Source organism: Aphelocoma coerulescens, chromosome 3 (assembly GCF_041296385.1).
Source record: "Aphelocoma coerulescens isolate FSJ_1873_10779 chromosome 3, UR_Acoe_1.0, whole genome shotgun sequence".
NCBI lineage: Eukaryota > Metazoa > Chordata > Aves > Passeriformes > Corvidae > Aphelocoma > Aphelocoma coerulescens.
Window position 1 is genome coordinate 88,557,597 of NC_091016.1, and position 23,567 is coordinate 88,581,163.

At 39.6% G+C, this 23,567-nt stretch overlaps 1 protein-coding gene across 2 annotated transcripts in view; it reads left to right on the forward strand.

The window, feature by feature from the left end:
• Positions 1–23,567, forward strand: part of RNGTT (RNA guanylyltransferase and 5'-phosphatase) — a 183,067-nt gene that overhangs the window by 154,389 nt on the left and 5,111 nt on the right. The window contains exons 15-16 of one of the 2 annotated variants that reach the window (XM_069011172.1): positions 12,527–12,650; positions 15,494–18,317. In XM_069011172.1, coding sequence (XP_068867273.1) covers positions 12,527–12,650; positions 15,494–15,657 — 288 coding nt within the window. In that variant the 3' untranslated portion in view covers positions 15,658–18,317. Of the gene's footprint in view, positions 1–12,526; positions 12,651–15,493; positions 18,318–23,567 lie in introns of those variants that run through there. The other variant, XM_069011173.1, reaches the window with a different exon arrangement.

The window sequence follows — 23,567 nt, forward strand, 5'->3', positions numbered from 1 at the left end:
ATGGAATTGTTAGTGTCACTGGCTCTCTCTAGAATGGGGTTATGATATTACTTGAAATGCTATTACATCATGTGAAAAGCAAAACAAATGTTTTTAGCTGTACTTGTTAGGGAATCAAAGCTGTTTTGGTCCTGGGCCTTAGGTAGGTAGGGGAGGACAGCAGCTCAAACACAAGTGTAGCACTTGAGCAGAGCACTCAAATTAGGCTCAGAATTCTGGGGAATTTAAGAATTGGCCCATGCAGAGGTTTTTGCAGGGCACAGCTTTATGACAAGGGTTTTCTTGGAGATGTCACATGTTAAGAAAACTCAAGAGACTTTTCTTGGCTTTGCTTGCCTTACCTTTTGCAGACTAAGTGGGTGAAGTAATTTTGTGAAATAAGAATGAAGGCTAAATGTTGTTGCTCACTTACTTTGTTATTGATCCCTCATATAATAACAAAGTGTGTGGACAAAGCCATGAAAAGTATGCTCATATACAGTGGGCTTTCCCAGATTTCCTATCTTTCAGGGCTTTGGCAAGACCAGCTGTAAAACCATTAATTATTTCTTGTTAGCAGCACTCACCATTCAAAGTTGCAATCCCTTTTAGCTGATAGTAAAAGAAAAACTCAGATATAGTCCTTATTCATTTGTCTGGAAACACTTTGTCTGCCCAAATAGACCAAGAAGTTTATAGGTTTCTCAGACCACATCTCGCAAAATCCATTATATCTTCTGAAGCCAGTTGTGACTCTTGCAAGTCCATGAATATTGTCCATTCCTCTGCCTCATGATTACTGCAGTCTGTGTTGCCCCACCCCACATCCATTACTGTGGTGTCCTGGGAAATCTGCCTTCCTAGCTCTGCAGACTTATTAATAACAAGGCATGGAAAGGAAGGAGGAGCTTGCAATGAAAGGTAAAGCGGTAAGAATCCCTCTATAGCCTCATTTATTGACAAATTTGTGCCATTGATAGATTAGCCCTTGGTTACCTTTCTTTCAGCAGACTGACCTCATCATCTGGCAGGCACCGTAAAACCATTTGCAGTTACTGAGCCACGATTAACTTCTCTTGTCAAGCCCCTTACATTCTGTAGCCCCACAATGATCAAGACCTGTGTGCTTGATTTTAGATTATAGGTCAGATTATACTTCACGTCTTAATTGCTTTTGAAGAAAAAGGAAAAAGCTTTCTGTGTCTTAAGCCTCAAAGCCAGTTAGGCTTTGAAGTTTAAAGGAAACCATTCAAGAAAGGGGAGGGAGCTCATGCCAGCTCAGTGCTATAAAGGCAGTTGAGAAGTGGGTTATGGCAGTTGACTTGCACTACAGCACTTCCTTTGATCAAAGCTAATTTTTGAAAGTCTGCTTTAAGTCAGTAGCTATTAATCTTTTTGTTGTGGTGTATTATCAGTAATGGGAAAAAAAGATTATTTTCTTTCTAATTGAAATCTTAGAAGGATGAAAAATCCCTAACATGACTTCTGCAGCTTTTTTTCCGAACGCATCTTTGCTTTATTTTTTTGATCTCATAGCACTGCTGAGATGATTGTTGTTGTTATTGTTTTTGGCTCCTCTTGGCTTTGTGTTTTATATTATTGCAGTATTTCATCAAGGCATTTACCAGCTTCCTCGTTCAAATGGTTCTAACAGTCACCTAAAACTCATCCTATTAAAACTCATTATCTACAAAAATGAAGGCTGAATCAGCAGGGTTGTGAAGTCCAACCTCAGCAATCAGATGTAAGAATGCCCCCTCAAAATGGCAGGGTTTTAAAAATCATTGTAGTTGGACCTTTTTTGCCATGTATTACAAAAATAAAAGTTTGTGCTTTTTTATTGTCATAGTTTAAGTCCATCCAACAGTCAAGCCCAATACAGCCACTCATTCTCTCCCCCAGCAGCAGAACCTGGGAGAGAAGTGGACAGGTAAAGGTAGAAGACTCACGAGCTGAGATAGACAGTTCCATAGGGAAAGCAAAAGCCACGCACACAAGGCAAAGCAATGAATGAATTCAGTGCTTCCCCTGGGCAGGCGGGTGTTCAGCCATCTCCAGGAGAGCAGGGCCCCATCATGTGGAATGGTGACTTGGGAAGACAAACACCATCACTCCAAACATCTTCCCCTTCCTCCTTCTTTCCCCACTTTATATGCTGAGCATGATCCCATTTGGTCTGGAATGTCCCTATGGTCAGTTGAGGTCACCTATCCCAGCTGTGTCTCCTCCCAAGCACCCCCAGCCCCCTCCCCAGCGTGGCAGCACAAAAATCAGAAAAGGCCTTGGCTCTGTGTAAGCCCTGCTCAGAAACAGCAAAACCATCTCTATATCATCAACCCTGTGTTCAGCACAAATCCAAAACACAGCCCCCTACCAGCCACTGTGAAGAAAATTAATTCTACTCCAGCTAAAACCAGCACAAATACATAATACAAATACAAAACCTGAAAATGTCATTTAAAAATAAGATGTTATTCTGCTGTAAGAGACTTCTGTGATTTCAAGATCTGACATTCTTCTAAAAAAACTATTACACATACCTGTAATACCTGTAATACAGCTGCAGTGAGCAAGACTGAGCTCTCCTCTCTAGCTCAACCCTTTGGTTCTTAGGAGACTTGGCTGATGACAAACCATTCAGTCCAGTGGAATAGATGGGGATCAAAAGAATTTCTATTTCCTACAAGTCCTGTAAACCTCTCTGTGTTCTAGTGTCAGATTTATACGTAACTAGGAATTGCCTCTGACATTTATGAAGAAAAAAAAGTTACTATTTTCCGTAAATACGTTCTAGGCAAAAACCAAAACATGTTAAATATAGGAGATTAAAAGCAAGTTTGCTTATTTCTGGTCTTAGTTTATCTGCACATTCTCTCTGTACATTCTCAATGTTTTCAAGTATTAATAGGATTTCTAGATGATGAAAACATATATAAATTTATAATCTTGCTCCCTACCCCCATTTTTCTAATAATGCTTGCATAGCATGTTTAATAATTTACATATCACTTAGATACCAGTATTTGATAAAGTCAGTATGCCAAATTCAGCCTCCAATGATGTATTCCTTTGCTTGCCTACTATAGTGCAAAATACAAAGTAAAATTTTGATTATATCTTTCTTAATGTTGTTTTTCAGTAATGTTCTGAGGCAAAGAAATTTGAACCATGGGGGAAGCAGATCTGCTAAGAAACCAATTTTGGCTTTGTTAGGCAGTGAAGTAGACATATGAATATATTACATATGATTATCATAAAATTATGGCCTGGAAATGGAACAGTCATGCTGCTGCATTTTAGACAGTACATTTATAATAAGCTGTAATAAGGTAACCACTTTGAATGGATATAAGAAGAGGCACTACTTGTGATCACAAATGTATGTTCAGTTCATGCTTTTGAAGCTCAATTTAACACAGCGAACAAATTTCCTTATAGTGTTGACACAGTTGTTCTCGGTGGTGAATTTTGATTTGTGAGGAAAGAACTTTAAGTATATCAAAGTGGTTGTTTGGGATCTAAATGGAAGAAAAGAATATGATTTTTCATGGCTGTAGTTTGAAAGTTGTGTGTTGTGAGTAAAAGTGAGTTTAAAAGACTCACTTGCAATTACTTGATACTTTGGATTCTAGTTTAAATTTCTTTTGGTGTATTCTGATATGATTTGGCATCTTTCTGAAAGAGTATAAAAGCACAGTTTCTAAGAACATTTCAGAAGCCAGATAAGTAATAACTAGAAGTAGATTTAGGGCCCAATCCTGATAACACTAGTGTGGGCTACTTGATCTCCTGAAGCTGCTCAAAGGCATATCACATAGAGGGATAAGAGCTTGTAAAGCTGGATCCCACACGAATAGCCATCAGATAGCGTCTGAACTTGTAAAAGTAGTTTTTCCTTCCATAGAAGGGCTGCTGGTAAGTTCCTGATAGCCCAGCCCTGTGGAGTCTAACTCATTCCCAGTGGTGTGACAGCACCCTTGTATGGTGTAAGAAGTACAGGTAAAACAAGGTTAACTTAGACTCCTACAGTAGCAAGAGCTTGTGTACAGAGAACAGATGGAAAACAGTCGTATGAGAAAGTACACTGTAAAGTCTGTGTGTGAGAAGCACAAACATTTGTCAGGAAATCCATCCTATTCAAGGTGAATTCTAGCATGTGAAAGGCAGCAAATGTCAGAAAAACTCCTCATCATATTCTGACACAATCATTTACGTTCTCTTTCATTTAGAGGTGTAGGAATAGTGTTGCCAAAGTGATTAAAAAATAGTGATAGCATTGCTTTGTCTCTGGAAGACTTGTTTGGGTTTGTACTGATAAATTATTAATGAGATCTCAGCTGCCCTGTGTCACAAGCTTTCTTAGTAGCATGAGTGTAAGTACCTGAGGGGTAATTAAGATTGGGTTTAGAGAACCTAATGGGGGGTAAATGCTTTCCCTGTGGTGTGACCACAAACTATCTCTTTCTTCCCCATTTGCAAACTGAGAATAATAAGCCTTAAGAAATTAATAATTTATGAATGAGCTAAGTGATGTTTTCAAACTATATTCTTTACTAGTAATGTATAACTCTTTTCTCCTGGATCTTTGTGTCTCAGGCAGTGCTCCCTGTTTGGGACAGGCTCCCTTTTGCGAAAGCAGTCTGAGTGAACAAAGCACAAATAAGGGTTAAGATTGGCTTTCACAAGCTAGCTCATGGCAAGTAGAGGTGTAGTCCTCAAAATGTATCAAGCTGTGAAATATTTTCTCACAGAATCATTTCTATATTATTATTTCAGCTTTTTTTGCCAGATTGCACTGTATGTCCTTGTTCTCTCCCCCCACCAGCCCTGTACAGTTGCTTACCTTTCTGATGGGGTGGCTTTTTCTTCAGAAACGTCCTTTGAATTCCCTGTCCTTCCCTGAAAGGATTTATTTTTGTTTATTTCTTTTTTGCATAATCTGCTGAACAGTTCTGCGGTTTGTTGTGGCATTTTACTGCTATGCTTGCATCTACCTGTTTTTCTTTGGAATTTACACACTCTCAAGTTTCAGTACAGACTCCAAGGATTATTATTATTAGTAGTAGTAGTAGTAGCACAATTATTTATGATGTGCCAAATCCAAGGTGGCTACCTTTGGCCTCTGCAGTTACCCCAGGTGCTTGCAGACAAGCATTGTTTTTACCTCTTCCTACAAATTCATGAGCTGTAGAGCAGGTGAAGGAAGCTCTGTTTGCACCAAACACACATCCTCTCTGCAGTGAGGTCACACTGACAACTTGCTTTGAGAGCTCTGTTGCTGCTCTCTTACTGCCTGGGTGTTTCTGCAGTTCCCCCGAGTGTTTCTTGCTCTTTCATCAGGATGCTGAGGGTCAGAATTATATGAGCTGCTTTTTCAGTAAGACTTTATTTAAGAACTCATCACAGCAGAGCTATGCCAAGTTCACAAATCCTCAGCACAGAATTCTTCCGTTTCTCAGTTTTTGCAGGAGATGAACAGATTTTTTTCTTTAATCCAGACGCCTGTGATGATTAGAGCACCCAGGCAAGGAAAATTGATCTAGGAGGACAATCCTTATTACTTTGTTTCATTTAACTGTTCGAGATGTGTATGGACACCCAAATCTCTGCTTCTCATTCTTAAAGATGATTAAAATAAAGTAGGATTTTTTAAAGCTTTAGAGTTCCCTCAGGAGTTAGGTGGAGATGGCAATGTCTAGCAGAAAGGTTAGCTGCTCTTTGAGTAATGTAGATGCCTGAGTTACAATGCCCAAAAGTGTTAAAGAGCTTATTGGTTTGCCACGGCAAATGGCTTTACCACTGAGTAAAATGAGAAATATAAAAGTATTAAAAAAAGGTCTAGAAGATTGGTCATTGAGCAAAACATTGGTGCAAACATACGTATATTTCCACATCTTGGTCTAAGCAGTTGCCAGTTATCTTCTTTGCCATAGATACCAGTGTGTTCCTCTGAGAGTCAAAAATGAAGCTCAGGAGCTAACTTTGGTTTCTTACAGATAGTTCAAATGGTGTGGCAAGGTCAGGTGTACAGGAGACCTTCCAGGATACATTAAGAAACCTATTTCCAGCTGGCACTGAAAGTCATTAAACTTTTAATATCGCTGATAAGAGGAAGGCTTTTTATTTCTGATGTTTCCATCTGTCAGTTGTCAGGAAAACCCCAGGACTCCAACCCATTATATGTATCAGAAAACAGTATCTATATTTTAAATTACTACATGTAAGAATGAGAGATTCTTTGTGAAAATATTATATGTTAACAAGGAAGACTAAATCATGAACTGAGAGTGCTAGACACTGGAAGTCAAAAACAAACAGAAAAATCCACAATTTTAAAAAGCCTCATTCTTGTAATTTGGAATCATATTTTTTCTTTTTTGCTTTTCCTGTGATTCTGCAGTGCCTGGTGTTAACATTGTGGTTTAATTAGGCATGAACAAAACTGCTAAAATTTTATATTTCTTAATATTCCTTTTCAGGAATGACATCTCAAAATTGGAACATTTCCATTTCTTATGTACATGAGAAGTAGCATAGTTGCACTTAGAAGGCTTTATTAATGTTAAATAACCATTGCAACTGTATTGTGTTTACCCAAGCTGATAACCATTTGTTGGGTAATGTATTCCTTAAAAAGGAAACACAATCAGTATGTTTAGTTTAGCAAGAAATCCATGGTTTGATAAAATAATCTCTTGATCAGAAATAGATATTAAGCTGCATTACAAAATCTGTTTGGGCTTGAGTGAAAAATGCAAAGCAGATTAACTGATCAACTTCTTCCAGCACGCAGTATTCACATGGTTCAGTGTACTCAATTTATGTGAACAGGCATTTAATAACTGTCTTCTGAATTTTTTATCCTTTGAGAAGTTTGACTGTGAAAATCATGAGATATTTTGTGTGAATGGGGAAAATAGTTCTTTAAAAGTATCTGAACAAATGGTCCTAGAATTAGGAAGAAGCACTGAATGAACAACTCGGGATCTGCGTTAGGTGCTGGACTGTGCCCCATAAGTGCTGAGGGCTCTAATAACTGCATGGCTATTGACTGTCTCAGACATTCTTACTCAAATCATTAGAATTTGTATTATTCATGACCTCACCAGCAATCACGTGTAAGAGTGGTTTCCCTGGATCCCTGTTTCTCACACCTCGTTTCCTCTCACTTGCCTTGGTTTGACATGAACGTCCTTGGATTTGTCACCTTTAAGTATTTGGTCTTTGAAAAGATCTTGCTTTGAGTTTGTCTTATCTTTATATCTTCAGAAGCTGTTTTATTTTGTTACTTCTGCTTCTTTATTTTTTCTGTCTTCATCCTCTTCCTTCAGGAAGTCTTGATTCCTTTGTTTCCTCAAATTCCATGTAATTCTTCTTTTTGTTCCCTGACTGTTGTCACTGCATCTCCCTGATCTTCAGATGTTGCCCTACTGCTGTGGAGTCATAGTACCAGTGGGCAGCTTAATTCTCCCTGTTGTCTTGGACATTCCACACCACTGGAGAAGTTTGGAAATAAAGTCTATAGTACTTTGCAGTTGTGGGCAGTCACAGCATTGGAGACTAACGCAGAAATAGGAATCTGAGATGTGGTGTTTTGCTATAGACCACACCTAGTTTTATTTCCTAGACTGTTATTTGTGGCTGAATATATCCCAATACCCTCAGGAAAAGGAGCTTGCAAATGCCATAGCTTTGGACAGTTCTTAAAAAAATGTGGTTTATTTTGGCAGGGTGACCTCCTAAGGGAGGTGTGGGACTCCAGTTCTCCTGCAGTAGGAGACTGGGAAGCAACCAAAAGGTTTCTCCTTCATGACCACACAGCTGATCATTTATTTTGGGATGTGCCTCTTTTGCTTGTTTATTTGCTTTGGCTGTGAGAATGTATCCTAATGGAGAAAATGTAGTTATGATATCAGTAAGAGGAAGAATCACTTTCTGGGCCTTATGTAGCAGCTCTAAACTTTTCTCCCCTTCAGGCATCGGAATTTACATTTAAAAAAAGAAAACAAACAGTTTGTGTACTTGAGCCTATCAAAAAGAAATGCCTTCATTGCACTTGCTAGCTGTGAAAAGGCAGATTCTTCTTAAAAGAAAATAGAAACCCATTGCATTTAGAATCCATCTTGCCTCTGTGTTATGGTTCCTTTTATTTTTTAATTCTGTATTTGGAAATAAAGATGTTTTTAATTTTTTAAGATTTTAACTGCTCATTTTTTTTCTCATGGAAGTTAATATTTTCTGCATCTACTATTACAATCTTTTCTTCTGGGACCTTAAAAGTTGGCTGATGACTAGGGATGTGGAATAAGAATAGAAATAGGTGGATTGAAGAATGTTTTTCTATTTATAAATGTTTGGTAATAGAGGGGAAAGTGCAGCAAGAAGGCATTTAAAGAGAGAAAGAATTTGAAATTGAATGTTTTAAGCTTTTGCTTACAGACATCACTTTCTTTAAAGGGGGTTATTTACTAAACTGAAGTAATTTCAATTGCTGTGAAAAAAATCACGCATATGGAAACATAAGGCTTCTGTCTGCCAAGTCTCCATTTATCTAAAAGCTTATCTCCTTTTTTCTTTCTAAAGAACTTGAAAATGGGGAAAGTTGGTGCATTTGTAAAGTTTAAGCTTGTCCATTGTAGATATGCTGTCTGAAATACTAACTTAACTACCTTAAAATCTAAATTTGCATTTTTATTGCCTCTTATGTAGAGTAGGAGCTTACCCAGGAATTTCATTCTCCTTCAGGGTTAAGGGTGATGAGACTGATGTTTGAGTAGAAAGATGGATCACTGTGACAGTCAGGTGCACTATGGAGAGACACAGAAAAGCATTGGCAGCTGGTAGTTGGCAGAGATAGTGAAGGCATCTTCATGGGACTAGAGCTAACTACATTCGATTTAAATGATTTCTTCTCTTTTTCAGATAGAAATATTAGGGTTTTTTTTTTACAATTTACTCTAAATTAACATAAACTGTGGCTGCATGTTAGTCGTCTCAAAATGACTCCATTTTTCAGCCAGGCAAGAAAATTTGAAATGGGTTAGGTATTTGATCTTTTTTTTATATATATTTTTAATTCTTTCAGAGCACAGGGGATAGAAAGAGCCTGGAAAATGAGAGATTTCCTAAGCCTTAACTGTCTTCATTCTTAGAAAAAGAAATAAGCTTACCCCACTGAAGTTCTTCCCAATGAATGGCCCAGATGATGATAGCAGGGGGAAGACTTTCTCAGCAGGGAGGGGAAGATATAATCATGAAATCTGACATTCTTAAGCAATGGTCTTGTATTACATCAGTCTGATTTGATAATGAACTATTGCTGAAACGGGGATGCAGCTCAAGCCAATTTTTTTCCAATCACACCTTGCAGACTAGCAGTAATGTAGTGAATCAGCTTCCAAAAGGATGCTCCTCTGTGTTTTTGGAAATTCTTTCTGTTGGGCGAGTAGGCTGGTTTCTGATAATTAGATCAAGTACGGGCAGGAACACTGAATGTATTGCTGGTGAACAATTTCCTTCCTCTTGAAAAGGAAGAGGTGTACAGGTTGGTGTTTGTCCTTGCCCAGGACACCGTTGTTGCCCAGACCAGTGCTACTGTTCTGATGCACACCACCTCTGACAGCCCTGTGTCCAAGGCTTGATCCTTTGGGATTCTAATTCTGACTGGCTATCCAAAAATAGGCTAAGGAATAAATGTTTAATTAAGTCAGGCTCCATGGAGTTCTTAGTGTGGTGGGAGTTTCCGTCTTGAAATTGCTGAATGCTGGTTCAAGGCGCTTTATCAACAGTGTGGCAGAAGCACTGGCACTGTACCAGCACTGAGGATAAGCATTTTGGCTGAGAACTGCCATCACTCCTAATTCATCTTCTGTGAAGCACTAGAAGCTAGCAGAAGTACCTCTCAGGAAGAGAAGTGATGATGCATTATTTGAATACTGCTATGGACTGTGATATTTAAAGGGGAGAAGTAGGGATGAACTCCACACTGCAAAGGGAGAATCGAGAAGGCACTGTGCTGAGGAGCTCAGAATTAATTCCTAGAGGTACGGAGTTTCCTGACAGTTACATTTGATGGTTTCCCTGTCCCACTTCGAATCTGAAACATCAGAAGTAGCATGTGCATTATAGGTAGATGTAAGGTGTGAATTACAGATACAAGAATCACCATGGCCTTGTTCAATCTTTTGTATTAAAAATACCCATTTAGAAGTCTACTACAATGCAATAATGGAAGAGTGTTTTTAATACTGTGTGTTTTGCTCAGAGTACTTGTAGTTTTCATCAAATGCCCAGCAGTTCCTAAAAGGTTCTTTTATATTAGAATAAGTACCTTTGTAAGACTAAGGTCTCTTAACAAGGTACCAGGGAAGAGTAGGTGCTATATTTCTTCCTTTGTAAAGTAATTACTACAACTTGCAAATGTTAAAGGCTGTGATCACCAGTTTTCTAATTGGAAAATTCATTTAAGTCAGTGCTTTGGCAGGTGTTCATATTTTGGGGGAAAGATCCATCTTCCAGATTGCTAATGAATGGCCAAGCAAGTCTCTCGATAGTTAATAATATTGCTTAATTGCCACAGTCAGATAAAGCTGCCATCCAATTTATTGCTATTCTGAGCATCTGAACACTAGAAGAGTGATAAGCCATGAGAAAATCTTATGAGTGGGTGGTTAGTTGAAGTCATTGCCTGCAATTTTATACATTTCTTTCTCTGTCAGGTGATCTTTCTAACATTTCCCTGCTTTGGCATAAAATCAGACATGTGGCCATACCCCCTGCTGCCCCCACTTCCACTAGGCAGCTGTTTTCAAAATAATATACCTTCCTCATAAGGCACTGCACAGCCAGGAGTTTCTTCCTGGGTTTATGTATCCATAGTAGGTTGGAAAAGGATGTTGTGTTTTCCTGCACACACCTAATGAAACATAATATAAAATCCATAAACATGAGTCAGTCAAACCTCTGGACTGTATGTAGCTTTTCAGTGTGGATGGAAGAAGTGCACTGCTGTGCAGGGCATTCTGCAAAGGAAGAAATTGCTGATCTGAGCAATCTGATTATCAACAGAAGACACAAACTTCACTTAAGGAGTAAATGATTTGAGGAAAAAAACTCTTTGCAGGTGCTGGAATGGATAAAGAATAGTATGTGACACAAAAACCCGACTCAAACTCTGTCAGTCCTGCAGCAGGACAGGATGCAATTGTAAGCGAGTTTAATAAAATTTTCTTTTAGTTCCATGTTCACTTGACAGGTAAAATCCCAAGGCTCCCTGTCCAGGAGTGAACACAAGTATTCAGGGTAAATACCAAGAATGTTAGGATTCTGCTTATCAAATCCTGTACCACGCAGTATAGGAGGACTTGATCCATGCTCAGGACCATTTCCTTAATTAATTGTCTTTACCTGGGAATTAAGGGAAAAGGGGTTCATGGGTTTTTCCACTGTATGTGCTATTAAGCTTTCTGGAGGACAGCTATGGCCTTTTTCAAATCCGCATCTCTCTGACAGTAGTAAATTCCCGTGTCACTGCTCAAGAGCAAGTAGACAACAGAGGTGAGAAATTATGCTAATGAATTGCAATAACCACCTCCTTTTTATGAGAGCGCTTATGGATAAGATCCTGAGTCTAAAGTGTTACATTACCTTGTACAGCTTTTTATTGGTAAACTATAGCAACTAAATGCAGCTAGCAGTTAAATACAGCTTTATACTGCTGAAGAGGGCCTTTGGAACAAAGTGAAGTATCTGGGTAAAATTGTTAAAGTGTTAGATAGGGTTCTCAGGTTACCATGGTTACTTGCAAATTTTGCATTGTATTATAGATTAGGATGCATAGGATGAAGTAGCCAAAACAACTACGAAGTCCAATGCATATAAACTACATTTCCAAGCCACACAGCGTTGCCAAATAGAAAGACAAATAGCTCAGGATATTGGCTGCTGACAAATCTATGAATCAATGAAGAGAGGCCTGAAGGAAATTTAGAATATATGCCATTTGAAAGCCCACATTATTTTGAAGTTACAATCCTAATTTTTAAAGACAAATGAAGAAAAAAAAAAAGAAGAAAAAACCTCAGTCATGTAAAGAGTGGAATGATTTTTTGTACACTTTTTCCAGTACTGAAATCTGATATTTTGCTTTGAGACCTTCAACAAAGTAGGTTGATGAAACATGGATAACACATTTCATGCACTTAGGCTGGCAATAGCACTTAAACTGGAAGCAGTTTATTCCCATGGAAACCTATTTGCATTTGGGCCAGAAGTGACTTTTTTCCCCCCTCTGTTAGCAATGCTGATGTTTTAGTATAATATAATTGCTGAATATTGACAGCAAATTTGAAAAGTATTTTTTAAATGTTGAGTAGCTGACGGTATGTAAAATGGAGATGTATTATGTGCAATTTTTCTGTGTAGGATGGAGGCATGTTGCTGAAAAATGCAGGGCAGCTTTTGATCTTCTATTATTTATGCCTAAAAGAAAGAAAAAATTGTGAATTACAACCTGTTTATCCTAAACAATTTTTTTTTTTTAATACAGGTGACAAAAGAACTCAAACAGTATGACAACAAAATTATAGAGTGCAAGTTTGAGAACAACAGCTGGGTCTTCATGAGACAGAGGATAGACAAAAGCTTTCCAAATGCCTACAGCACTGCCATGGGTGAGTAGAACAATTTGCTTTAAAAGTTTCTCAGGCTAAAATTTTAATGTTCTACCTCTGTTCTCTTTTAGGGAGGAAAGGCACTCTGTGTTCTCATTTCTAGTCTGAGTCCTGACTTCCCTAACTTATTGTAGTAATGCCTCATCTTGCAAATGCTTATGTCATTACTAGTTTTTAGACAGCACAAATCCTCTGGCTGCAGGATTATTTGATGAAGTCAGTCAAACCAATACTCTGACGCAAAATTTAACAGGTAATGCCGAAGCAAGTGCCTAAGTCTTTGTAGAACTGCAAACACTTGTGCAAAGATGACTTTAAATGGCAGGGCATGCCTTTTCAAGTCAGAGCCAAGAAAGTTTTTATTACAATAGCATCGCTTCAGCTGACATCAGTGCCCAGTGTTGTGTTGGCTTGCTTGGTTGTAATGCAAACTGGCACATTATGAGTGGAATTGGTTGAACAAAAAATCCATTAAAAATGCCAAAACCATGATTTGGCAGACGGGCTAGAAAATTAATAGGAGAAAAATGTCATCTTAGGTTTCAACAATAGTTACACAAACAGTGAAGTGGGAAACAATTGAAAGGTGGGGGTATAGCCGTGCAGAGTTGGGAGATTTTCATGTTCCTCTACCAAAAAATATTTTGCCAAATATTGTAAATTAAATGGTGATATTTACTTTCAGACGTAGTGTAAGAGTTCAAGTAGAAGTGTGTGCAAGGCTGAATAGCAATAAACATATTGATACTGACTTTTGTTAAGTGCCAAAATGAAGTTTAATCATATTTAAGACCATGCTAATACTAGGGCATGCACAGCTGATGTAGGATTTTCTCTAAACTCATCTATTTGTATTTCTGCCTGAGCAGTGAGTAGATTATCTTAAATAAACACAGTGTGGTCATTTTTCCAGGAGATAACAAATCTGTTGGCACCTTAGGGAACCAGCACAGAATGTAGCTGAAATACTTGCTGAGCAGTCCTGTCAGGAAAGAGGAATGGACCACAAAAGTCATACGAGTACAACGACATCTTTGTGACCATGACCTAAATTTCTCTTCTCTGGTTCACCTTAGTGTTTCAATAGTTAGTTTTCCTTGGAGTTTTCTCCTTTTTTTGATAAGTAGCATATTCTTCTTTCCTTCGTTCTTAAGAGCATATGTATTTGTCCTTTTCCTCTTCTCATTTTCTCTATTTGTAGAGCAGTTTTCTTATTCCTGACCTTTTTTCTCCCAAAACATAGTGAACTTCCTAAAATTTAAAATTAAAATCAAATGCTACAGGAAGAATTTTAAAGATATATTGCAAATTTTCTATAGGAATTTTCAGGACAGAAAGTTTTCTTTTGGCTTTGAGTTTTCATTTTTGACCATTTTTCAACATCTCCAAAAGCTGTACTTTATCATTTGAGACTTCTTTCTCTAGATCCTCTCTCTTCTATTAGCTTTCTCTTGATGAAAAATGCTATTTATTTTTCCCCATGGTTGAAATAGCAACAAAATAAACACCTGGCTGCATCTTGCTTTTGGACTTTGTTACCTTTCAAATTGAAAGCAGAAGGTCTTTTTGAGTGATTAAGCTAAGTCAGCCCTAAAAATTTGATACTGAGTTACGCCAGTGGCCTTGTGACTCAAATTCTGTTCCTAAATTACTGGTAATCATAATGCTTCCCAACTGCAAAAGTCAAATATTGTGCAACTCTTAAAGCACCTTTTCACCAAAAATAGTGAGATAACTAAAAATAAGGCTGGAAAGGTGCTTTATTAATTGTAAAGTAATCCTTTGGTTCTGGAATTCTGCAGGAAAGAAAGGAATGTTTTTGAGAATCATTGTTATTCATAACAATGCTACATTGCAAATACATTTTAAGGAGTCCTAACATTGTTTAGTACTCTAGGGGGTCAGTAGATTGTTTTGCATGGAAATTGCATCCTGACTGTGGCCAGCCCTTACATGCTGTCAATTACCCTCTAATCATTTTGTGCTTTCTTCCAAGATAGTTGTAGGATTCCCACTTAATTTCATGCCCCTTTTTTCCTCCTCTTATCCAAGTCTCTCAGGAGGATTAATTAGGGGAATACAAAGTTACACAGGAAAGTATTAAAAAATACTTAATTTGTTTGAAGTGAAGTAAGCCTATTTATTTGTTCCATGAAATCCCATGGGCCATGACTTACAAACTGTGGTCTGGGGAGTTGTGTTAAGCACCCCAAGGGTGCCCGTACATGTGTGCTTTGGCCACCACACAGCACCATGGCTGCTCCTCCATCATATGGTCTGGTGTTCCAGACACGCCATTTGCTTGGTGTCAAGTCCTTCTGCCCCATGAAGGTATATGGCTTTAAAAAAAAGGACTGTGCATTGCAGGTTTAGGGTATTTATAGTACTTAGTGGTGAAAAAAATAAGTTACCATAATTCAGAGGTTTTCAATATTAGAAGCCAGTCTTGTTTCCAGCTACTCGTATTTGATGTGTGTTTCAAAGCCATGTCTCACAAGGCCTTCATTGCTGTTTCTTACCTCAATAGGATGTCAGCTTTTGGTGGTTTTACAGTTGCCCCAGGAAGCCTTACACACACACACATACACACACACCCACACACACCTTTTGTTTGTTTAGAAAGAGACTCTCATGAGAGTAGAGGCCCACAGCATTGCTTTGCTCTCTGGGGGGCAGAGCAGAGATTCGTGACTCCAGACACAACCACCTTGTCAAAGTGGGTATTTAAGGGTGAAAGCTTGAGCCAGAATATGTTGTCATTTTGCCAAGAGGAAGTGAAGTTATTGAAGTGCCGACTACAACAAGTCAGTTTAGTTACATGAGAATGTATTCTTTGTTCCCAGCTGTCTGCAACAGCATCCAGAATCCAGTGACGAAGGAGATGCTGTTTGAGTTCATTGACAGATGTGCAGCAGCTTCCCAAGGACAGACGCGGAAGCACCACCTCGATCCTGACACTGAACTCATGCCACCCCCCCCGCCCAAAAGGCCTCGTACCATAACATAGGGCCTTGGTCTCAGTGGATCGTGTGTGTACAGTTCTGCAGAAGGTGACACGCAAGTGTGAAGGCTGGGAAGATAGAGATCTGAATTGCTGTAAATACTTGTGTGTGTTTTTTGAGTTTGGTTTTTGTTTTGTTTCATTTTTCCGAATTCCACATACAAATGGACATTGTTTTGTAACTGATAAATTCAACCTTACCTTATGGTATTTGAAGATTAAATTTCCAAAGGTTTAGACAAGAACCAAGTAAAATGAAGTCAGTGGAAAGCTGCCTTGTTTATATACGGATCTCTTTTCACCTTTAATTTATAATGTCAGCAATCTGGAACTGAGGAAATATTGGGATGCTGTACTTTTTAGAAGCTGTGTTTAAAAAAGCAGAAGTGTTTTTTTTTTACTGTTGTTATTAAACTGGCTGTGATTTGTCACCCATAGTAAAACTGATCATAGCTTCCCTGCACTTCTGAGACTTGTGTTTAACAGCAAACAGCAATGTTGTTTGTGTTTTCTGTTGATTAAAAACTAAGCCGCCTTAGATTACTCTAATTTTGAAATTAGCTGGGTTTTTGTTGTTGAAATATTAAAAAAGCAAATTCTTCTTGTAAATAGCATCCCTTTGAAACAAGGGAATGTGCTGGGTGTTTGCTTTTTCCCCATGTTTGAACCTAATGCCAAATGTATAGTGGGCTGATAGTAGCTTTGCCTTTTTATCTGTAGATCAGAAATGTACCAAATCCTTAGTATTAAGGTCTCTGTTAAAGAGACTGTTTCTAGTACAGGGCTTAGTTCTCCACAGTGATACCATTGTAAATACTACTAAAAAGTAAACATCACTGTGATAGGCAAGAGTAATAAGCAGTGCTAATAATGAAGTCTTGCATCCAGGCACAAAATGGCAAAATAAATGCCAGGCAACTCCTGTGTAAAGGAGAAGGTTGTTTCAGTGGAATAGAGCCACATCAGACAGAAAGTCTCCTGATTTACATAATTGCAGGGCAAAAATAAATCATTTTGGGGTGGTGGATGAGTGTCCCAGGGAACAGGACGCTCATTTTCAAAAGTAGGGTTGGCTGTCCTGTGGCACTGTGCTCATCCTCTGGCTGACTTTCTTTCTTACCAAATGAAGGAGCACATGAATGCCCTAATGGCTTTTGTTGCGCGGACTGGCAGATGTTCATAATATGAGTTTTGAGAAGCTGCCGTCTGGCTGTCTAATGGAGGAGTTGTTCTGAGCTGGGATTAATTGGAAACCAAATGCAGATTTTAAAGTTTACTGTCCATTTATCAAGCAGGGATTGAATTGGCTCTTTCTATCGTTTACTTAGTGTGTGAGTCATCCATCCATTCAGCAGACTGATTAGTGAAGGTCATTAATTTGTTATAACTAAAATGCATTTCTCTTTAAATGACTTTTCATGTTTGTAAGCAAAATTTACTCCTGCATTTTTTTTCTATATGAAAACTTTATGACTTTGCTTTGTGGTGGCTTCTCTAGTTGTTTCAACCTGTTGTATAAATGCACACGGCATCATTTAGATAGTGTTCCTGGTTTCTCTTTCTGGGATATTCCATATGTGTTTTAGAGAACTGAAGGAGTTATATAAGTTACTTTTTATACTATGGTAAAACTTGAGGGGAAAAAATGCTTTCATCAAAGTTCTTTCTTTCAACTGTACATAGTTTCTGCACATTATCTATTGAAAAGATATAATATCACCTATGCAAGGTTGCAAAATGATCTCTTAAAAAGAGCCTTATTAATTTGATGTGAAAACCTATGCATCCTCTGTGCATCTTGCATTGAAACACAGTTAATTATTTCTTTGCTCGGTATGAATAATTTCCCCCAGATTATACTTGTCAGTGAGATTGTCATAACATACACTTTGTCACTGATCTCCATGGTTCATGGCAATTGCAGTGTGTATGATGATTATAGCCTTCTCTGTGAGGTTAGGACATTTCATTTTTTTAAGAATGTGTCCAGGTGGTTATTTCTGTCTTTCTCCTTCCCAGCTCTTGCATTTTGTATTTCAACAAGACCTGGCTTCTGGTTTACCTTTTACTTCAGAGCTGCAGCACTGCAAGCTGTCTTCCATGTGCATTCCACTAAATCCATGAATGTGTTTTGGCCCTTGTATTTTGACAGTGTCTTTTTTTCCCACTCTCAGTTTGAAATGGTTATTTTTGGAAGAGTAGTGATTCTGAGAAGGTACAGAGCTCCATGTTCACATTTGGCTGTCAAACTTGTCTTGCACTGTGACCTGTAGCTTTTCAGAGACATCAGTCACCTTTGCTTTTCTGGAAGAGGAGGCTCCTGGGGAAGGTTTGAATGAAGATGGTGAAAACAAATGGACTTCCACCTGGACCAGATGGGTTTAATGCCATGAGAAATGCAAACCTCCTTCTCTGCTTCTAGATATTCAAGAGATTGAAGCTAAAAAGCAAAGAAGAGTTTGTGCCAGGAAAATAATGATGGTGATGATGAAAAACAATACCCTAACTTGTCTATTCTATGGTGTACAGCATGAATTCATCCACTGTTTTGTCATTTGTTAAATATATAATTAAAATTTGGGTTCAGTGGAGTTTCCAGAAAATGTAAGTACATTCCTCTAAAAACCATGTATTAAGTATTTTAATAAAGTCAATGGTTTAAAATACTTTCCCTAAAGGTGTGTTTACTTTTGATGCCTGTGCTTTCCAGTGGTACTGTGGTACCAGTGCAAAGTACAGGGGTACCTCAGTGTTATTGCTGTTCAGTCCTCCAAGAAAATGATCCACATTTTTCAGAGGTCAGTGGCTTTTCTCTGAGGTAGGGGCCCCCCAGCCCAGTGATGACCATGATCCATTGTGCCCTTTTTAAGTGCAATTTGATCTTGCTGCAGATAGAACCAGAAGGAAACCAGTTGGTGCCTGAAGTACATATTTTCTGACAGGCTAATGTTACGTAGCTTATCCATTCAGTGTTAAGTGCAGCTGCATGAGAAATTGTGCAAGAGGTCTGCAGGAGTCTTCCCTGATGATTTATCGTTCAGCATGACCTACAGCTGGTAGCCCACCTACTTGGATGTGCTCCTGGACTTTTATTGTAATAAGGCAGTTTCCTTTTTCAAGTTGCAGCTGTCTAGGTGGCATTTTTCAGGAACTAGAAAGCCTATCTTGATTTTTATCATTTCCACTAATTAAAATCCTGCCTCCACTGCTGTTATGTTCTTGTTACATATACAATTCTTGTGGTGCTTCTCTCAACCATTTCTGACTTTGCAGTGTTTCAGTGTGAATGCCAAACCAGATCTGGCATTTGAGCACACCAGGAGAGGTTTGGTAACTTCTCTATCCCCTGCTCAGTCCTCTGCTCGGTATGCATTAAGGAAAGGGACTGATGTGCCTGGGCCAGCACATCACACTGTGTAGTTTGTGTCAGCTTGGTTGTTCACTGGAGCAGTCCTTCAGGAGCAGTCCTTCAGGATCTCTGTTCCTCTGCATGGCAGCTCCTCACTGTGCCTAAGAGATGTGACTTTATATTTGCATAATGTGTGGGGCATAATTGTCTCTTACGACCTCAGAGTATTCTCAAAGGTGATGGCACAGCAAGTTAATTTCGTAGGATTCATCTATACTCAGCAGAGAGAGAAAGGGAACTGAAGTCAGGCTTGTTCCTCTTGCATCTCTCCTGCAGATTTTTGTGTCTTCAATGCTTCCTCTCAATTCTTTCTCAATCAGTATGATGTGTCACATTTTATGTTACTCCCCTGTGTTATTAGGATTTTGTGAGCAAAGTGTTAAGTATTTTTATTTCATAGCATTGAAGCTCTTGCAGTGTCAGTTAAATTTATAAGGTCATTAAAAATATCCAATTAGTTGTTCAAGAGGTATTTATTTTCAATAGATTATATTGCTTTCTTTTAGTCCTCTGTCATAGTTTAACCCCAGCCAGCAGCCAAGCCCCACACAGCTGCTGCTGAATCCAAGCAGCCCTGCTAACTTGAATGGGAGTAACATTTGGCTGAAATGCCTTAAATAGCCAGACCGCTTCTGTCTTCCTGTGCTACAGCACGAGGTTTGCTCTCACCTTGCCTGGGGGCTGCTGCAGCTCCCAATCTAACCCCTGCAGGGGTTAGATTTCACCTGTACCCCTCTATTTTCAGTGTCAAGTTTCTATGCTCTGTGCTTCCGGCATAGTTCCCCAAACTTGTGTTCCTCCGTTACACCTACCTACCTGCTTTTCCAGTTGTCCCACCATCAGATGTGAGACAGAGAAACCTGTGCCCTGTGACTGACCCCCCACTCATGTTCTTTGAGAGCAGTGCTCCACTCCAAGCCTGTATGCTCATCCCTGTATGATCCTAGCCTTGAGGATCGGTGGGTAGGGCAGTACTGTCTCTGTCAGTCACGCTTGCATAGGGAAATCAAAGCAGCATCTACCAGCTGTGACAGTATTCATTGTATGAGCAAGGAGCCCTTTTCCCCTTCCGTCCCTCATGACCCCATCTCCCTATTTCATGTACAAACAAAGGTAAGACATACTCTTTGCACTGACATCTGGATAAATTAGTTAATGTTTGCAGTGGGAGTATAGGTTAGCGCTCTTTCTGCTTCCCTGGTGAGAGTCTGCTGAGCTTCTGCAGAGATCTGTAGGGCTTAGGTTGGAGGTTGATTGAGACATTTACAAAACAGTCTTCCCTCAGCTGGGGCTCATTTTAATCTGGTTTATTTCAATCCATAGTCAGCACTGGGGGGAAGCACATGAACATGAACCTTTCAGTGATGTTCATGCATCCAGAAGTGTGAAAATACAGAAGACAGTGAACTTGATGAGGGAACAATAATAATGCTTTCTTTTGGTGTTACAAAGAAACCTAAAGTAAAATTTAAGTGCAAACCATTTCCACTTCTCTTAGCACTGGATGTAAAAATAATAGACATTTTTTAATCAAATTATAGTCAAATTGACTCCCATTATAGGAATTTATTTCATCAGAAATACTGTTTATCTCTCTCCTTCCTCCACCCTCAGGATGGTGGAAAGCAGAAAGCACACAAATTGGGTTCAGGAGCATTCATCTATGATACTTTGAGCAAACTAAGTTTTTATTAACTCTTCTACTCTGAACTTCCTCTAATGTGGGGAGACGATAATATTATAATATTAAATAGATCTATATAAATGCCAGGTAGGTAACACTGGAGGAACAGTATTTTGTTATTAAAACATATTTCAAAGAGATTCTGAACTAATTTGATCATCAATGGATGGGAAACTTTAATCCAAATGGCAAAAAATTCCATTCAAAGAAGTAAGATGATTCAACAGATAAAGCTTGGAAGAAGAGTACAGATTTCCACAGACTGTGCTGTGGGTGCAGGAGGGGATGCTGAGTGTTTCTGTGGCCAGAAAATCAGTGCACTACAGTGGTAGACCAGGCAACAATACAGAGGACATCACAGAGATGCTGCAAGTTTGGTCTTGTAGAGGAAAGGGTGTGAAAGGCAGCCAGGACTGGTGGTATCTCATGTACAGAAGAGGAAGGGAAGAGGTAGAATAACAGTGAGATGGCACTGGGAACAGGGAGCTCCAGTGGAAAGATAAGAACAGAGCAGAAATCAGTGACACTGAGAAAAGAGGCTTTTTACACAGGACGAGTCGGTGAGGGGGGGAAGCAGAACAAGAGAAGGCAGCAAGGGCTGGTGTGAGGGGTGTGGACCTACCCTGGAGCCAGGAGACTCCGGGGCACTGCCTCGAGAGAGGGCTGGCAGCAGTGAGGGAGGACCAAGAGCCAGCGTGTGTGTGATGAGGTCCTAAAAGAGCAGAGTAACAGGTAAGACATTTTTCTTCTGACAGCTATGCTATTCCTGAACTCCAAAAGCTTGGGGTACAATTATATCCTTGGGCATATGAATGCTCCCAGATCACTTGGAGTAGTGTGAATGTGAGGCACATCTCTGCATCACAGCACAGGGGTGTGGAGACACTTTTGAGCCCTTTTTAGGTAAATCAGTGCTATATAAACCCCTGTGCAGAGTCAGTAGAGCTCCTCATTACAGATTTTACTGTTGCAGCAGCCAGGTATGGGCTTGGCCTTCCTGCTGCCTACCCTGGCTGCATGGAAAGGGCAAATTGGACTCTGAGTTGGGGCATGTGGGGCTAGGGCATTACATGCTCCAGTTTCCTCTTACCTCATATCCTGCCAGTAGAAATACACACATTTTACTTGTGCATGTATTAATTTAAGCTGAAGGACTGATCAGACTCCAGGACTGGAGAGGTAAAAGAATAAATACCAGGCAGCTGTCTTTGCCAAATACTGTTCTGGTGAACTGCAGATTAAGAAGCCTCACAAATGGGCCACAAACCTGGCTATTTCTGATCAGTATTTCTGATCAAGTGGACCAAGAGAAGAGTAAGTCTGCTGAGAGGCCTGGCATTACAGGAACAAGGGGACACATTCAGAGTGGCACAGCAGGCATGCAAAACCAGAAACATATCTCTCTCCAGGGTAAACAAAAACTCTGACTTATAATGAGGTAAGATAAGAATAGAAAAACAATCTTAGTTTGAATTCCCCCTGTCAGTTTGCTTCGCAGTCAGTGCTGTTTCATTGTATATTTTAGTACTTATAATCTCCTTTGGTTCAGTTTGTAGACTATTGTATGCAAGATCTTTCTAATGAAGAATTCTGGTTTGACAACATGGAGGTTTGAGACCCATAAAATAACTGCTTGGAAAGCACTAAGGAGCAAAACAAGTCTCCTTCCTCCATCAGGCAGTGAAAAATGTCTCTGAAAGGTTTTCTGGTCTTTAAACTGTGGGCTTCCAGAATAATTTACTTTCTCCTGCCATGATAGTTTGTTCTTTTAACAGAAAAGATTTAGTATGTTACTCTTTGGCTGAGAAATCAATCTCATGAAATCGATGATAATTCTGCTGCCAGGTAATACTTATCCGTGTGAGTCAGTGACCTGCTGGTGTTCTGCAAAAATAATCTACAGCAGGCAAATGCTGCAGTTTGAAGCAGTCATGGTTGGCTTTGCACGTTTTACGATTTGCTGTTTTCATCAAAGCCTTGTGTTTTATCCCTGAAACTAAGAGGAGCCTGTGCCAGCCAGTGTAACCAGCAGCTGGCCTTTCACTTCCTCTTACAAACGTCAAGCAGAAAAACACAACCTCCTTTGGTTCTGCTGTCATGGCGAAGTCATTTTTCAAAAGTGCATGTAGCTAAATGAGGATGGTGATTTCCTGTTGCTGAGCCTGGTGCACCCATTAGAAGTGGTGCTGGACTCTCCCTCCTTGTGGAACGAGGTGCCTGGTGCAGCCCCGAGGCACAGTGAGAGCAGTGTGACTGTGTTAGGGAAAAGGCTGATGTTGCACCCTCCTTTCCAGCCCAATCTCCTCCAGCATTAGTAGCAGTAAAAGTACAAATTGGCTCTTTCCAACAAGAGTGTTGCCCCACAGAGGTGCACTAAGACATTTGGATACTGACAGGCTTGTGTGTGTTTCCCGACTGTACAGCTTTGGACCGCACAACTTGGTAATGTTCTTCAGTCCTCCAAACTGAGGCTTGAGGCTTTACAGGAGGAAGGCACTGGTGTCTGAAGGAGGTGCTTTGGTCTGATGAGGTGGCCAAATACCCTTCTCCCTTTCCCTCAAGGGCACCACTTTATCAGCAGGGAAGGCAAGTTGGTCCCAGGGGAACAGGGGAGGCTGTTTACCTCCAGTGAGAGATGAAGTGCCTGGCTGGGTCATCCTGACTGGTGGAAATGGGCCAACAGTCCATCAGTAGCAAATATGCTGGCACACAGGTCTGAAGCAAAAAGGGGTCACTTTTAGCTACAGCTTTGTAGTTACTAACTCCTGCAACTCTTTTGTCTTCAATTTACAGGAGCCACAAAGCCCTTGACACAGAGTGGCT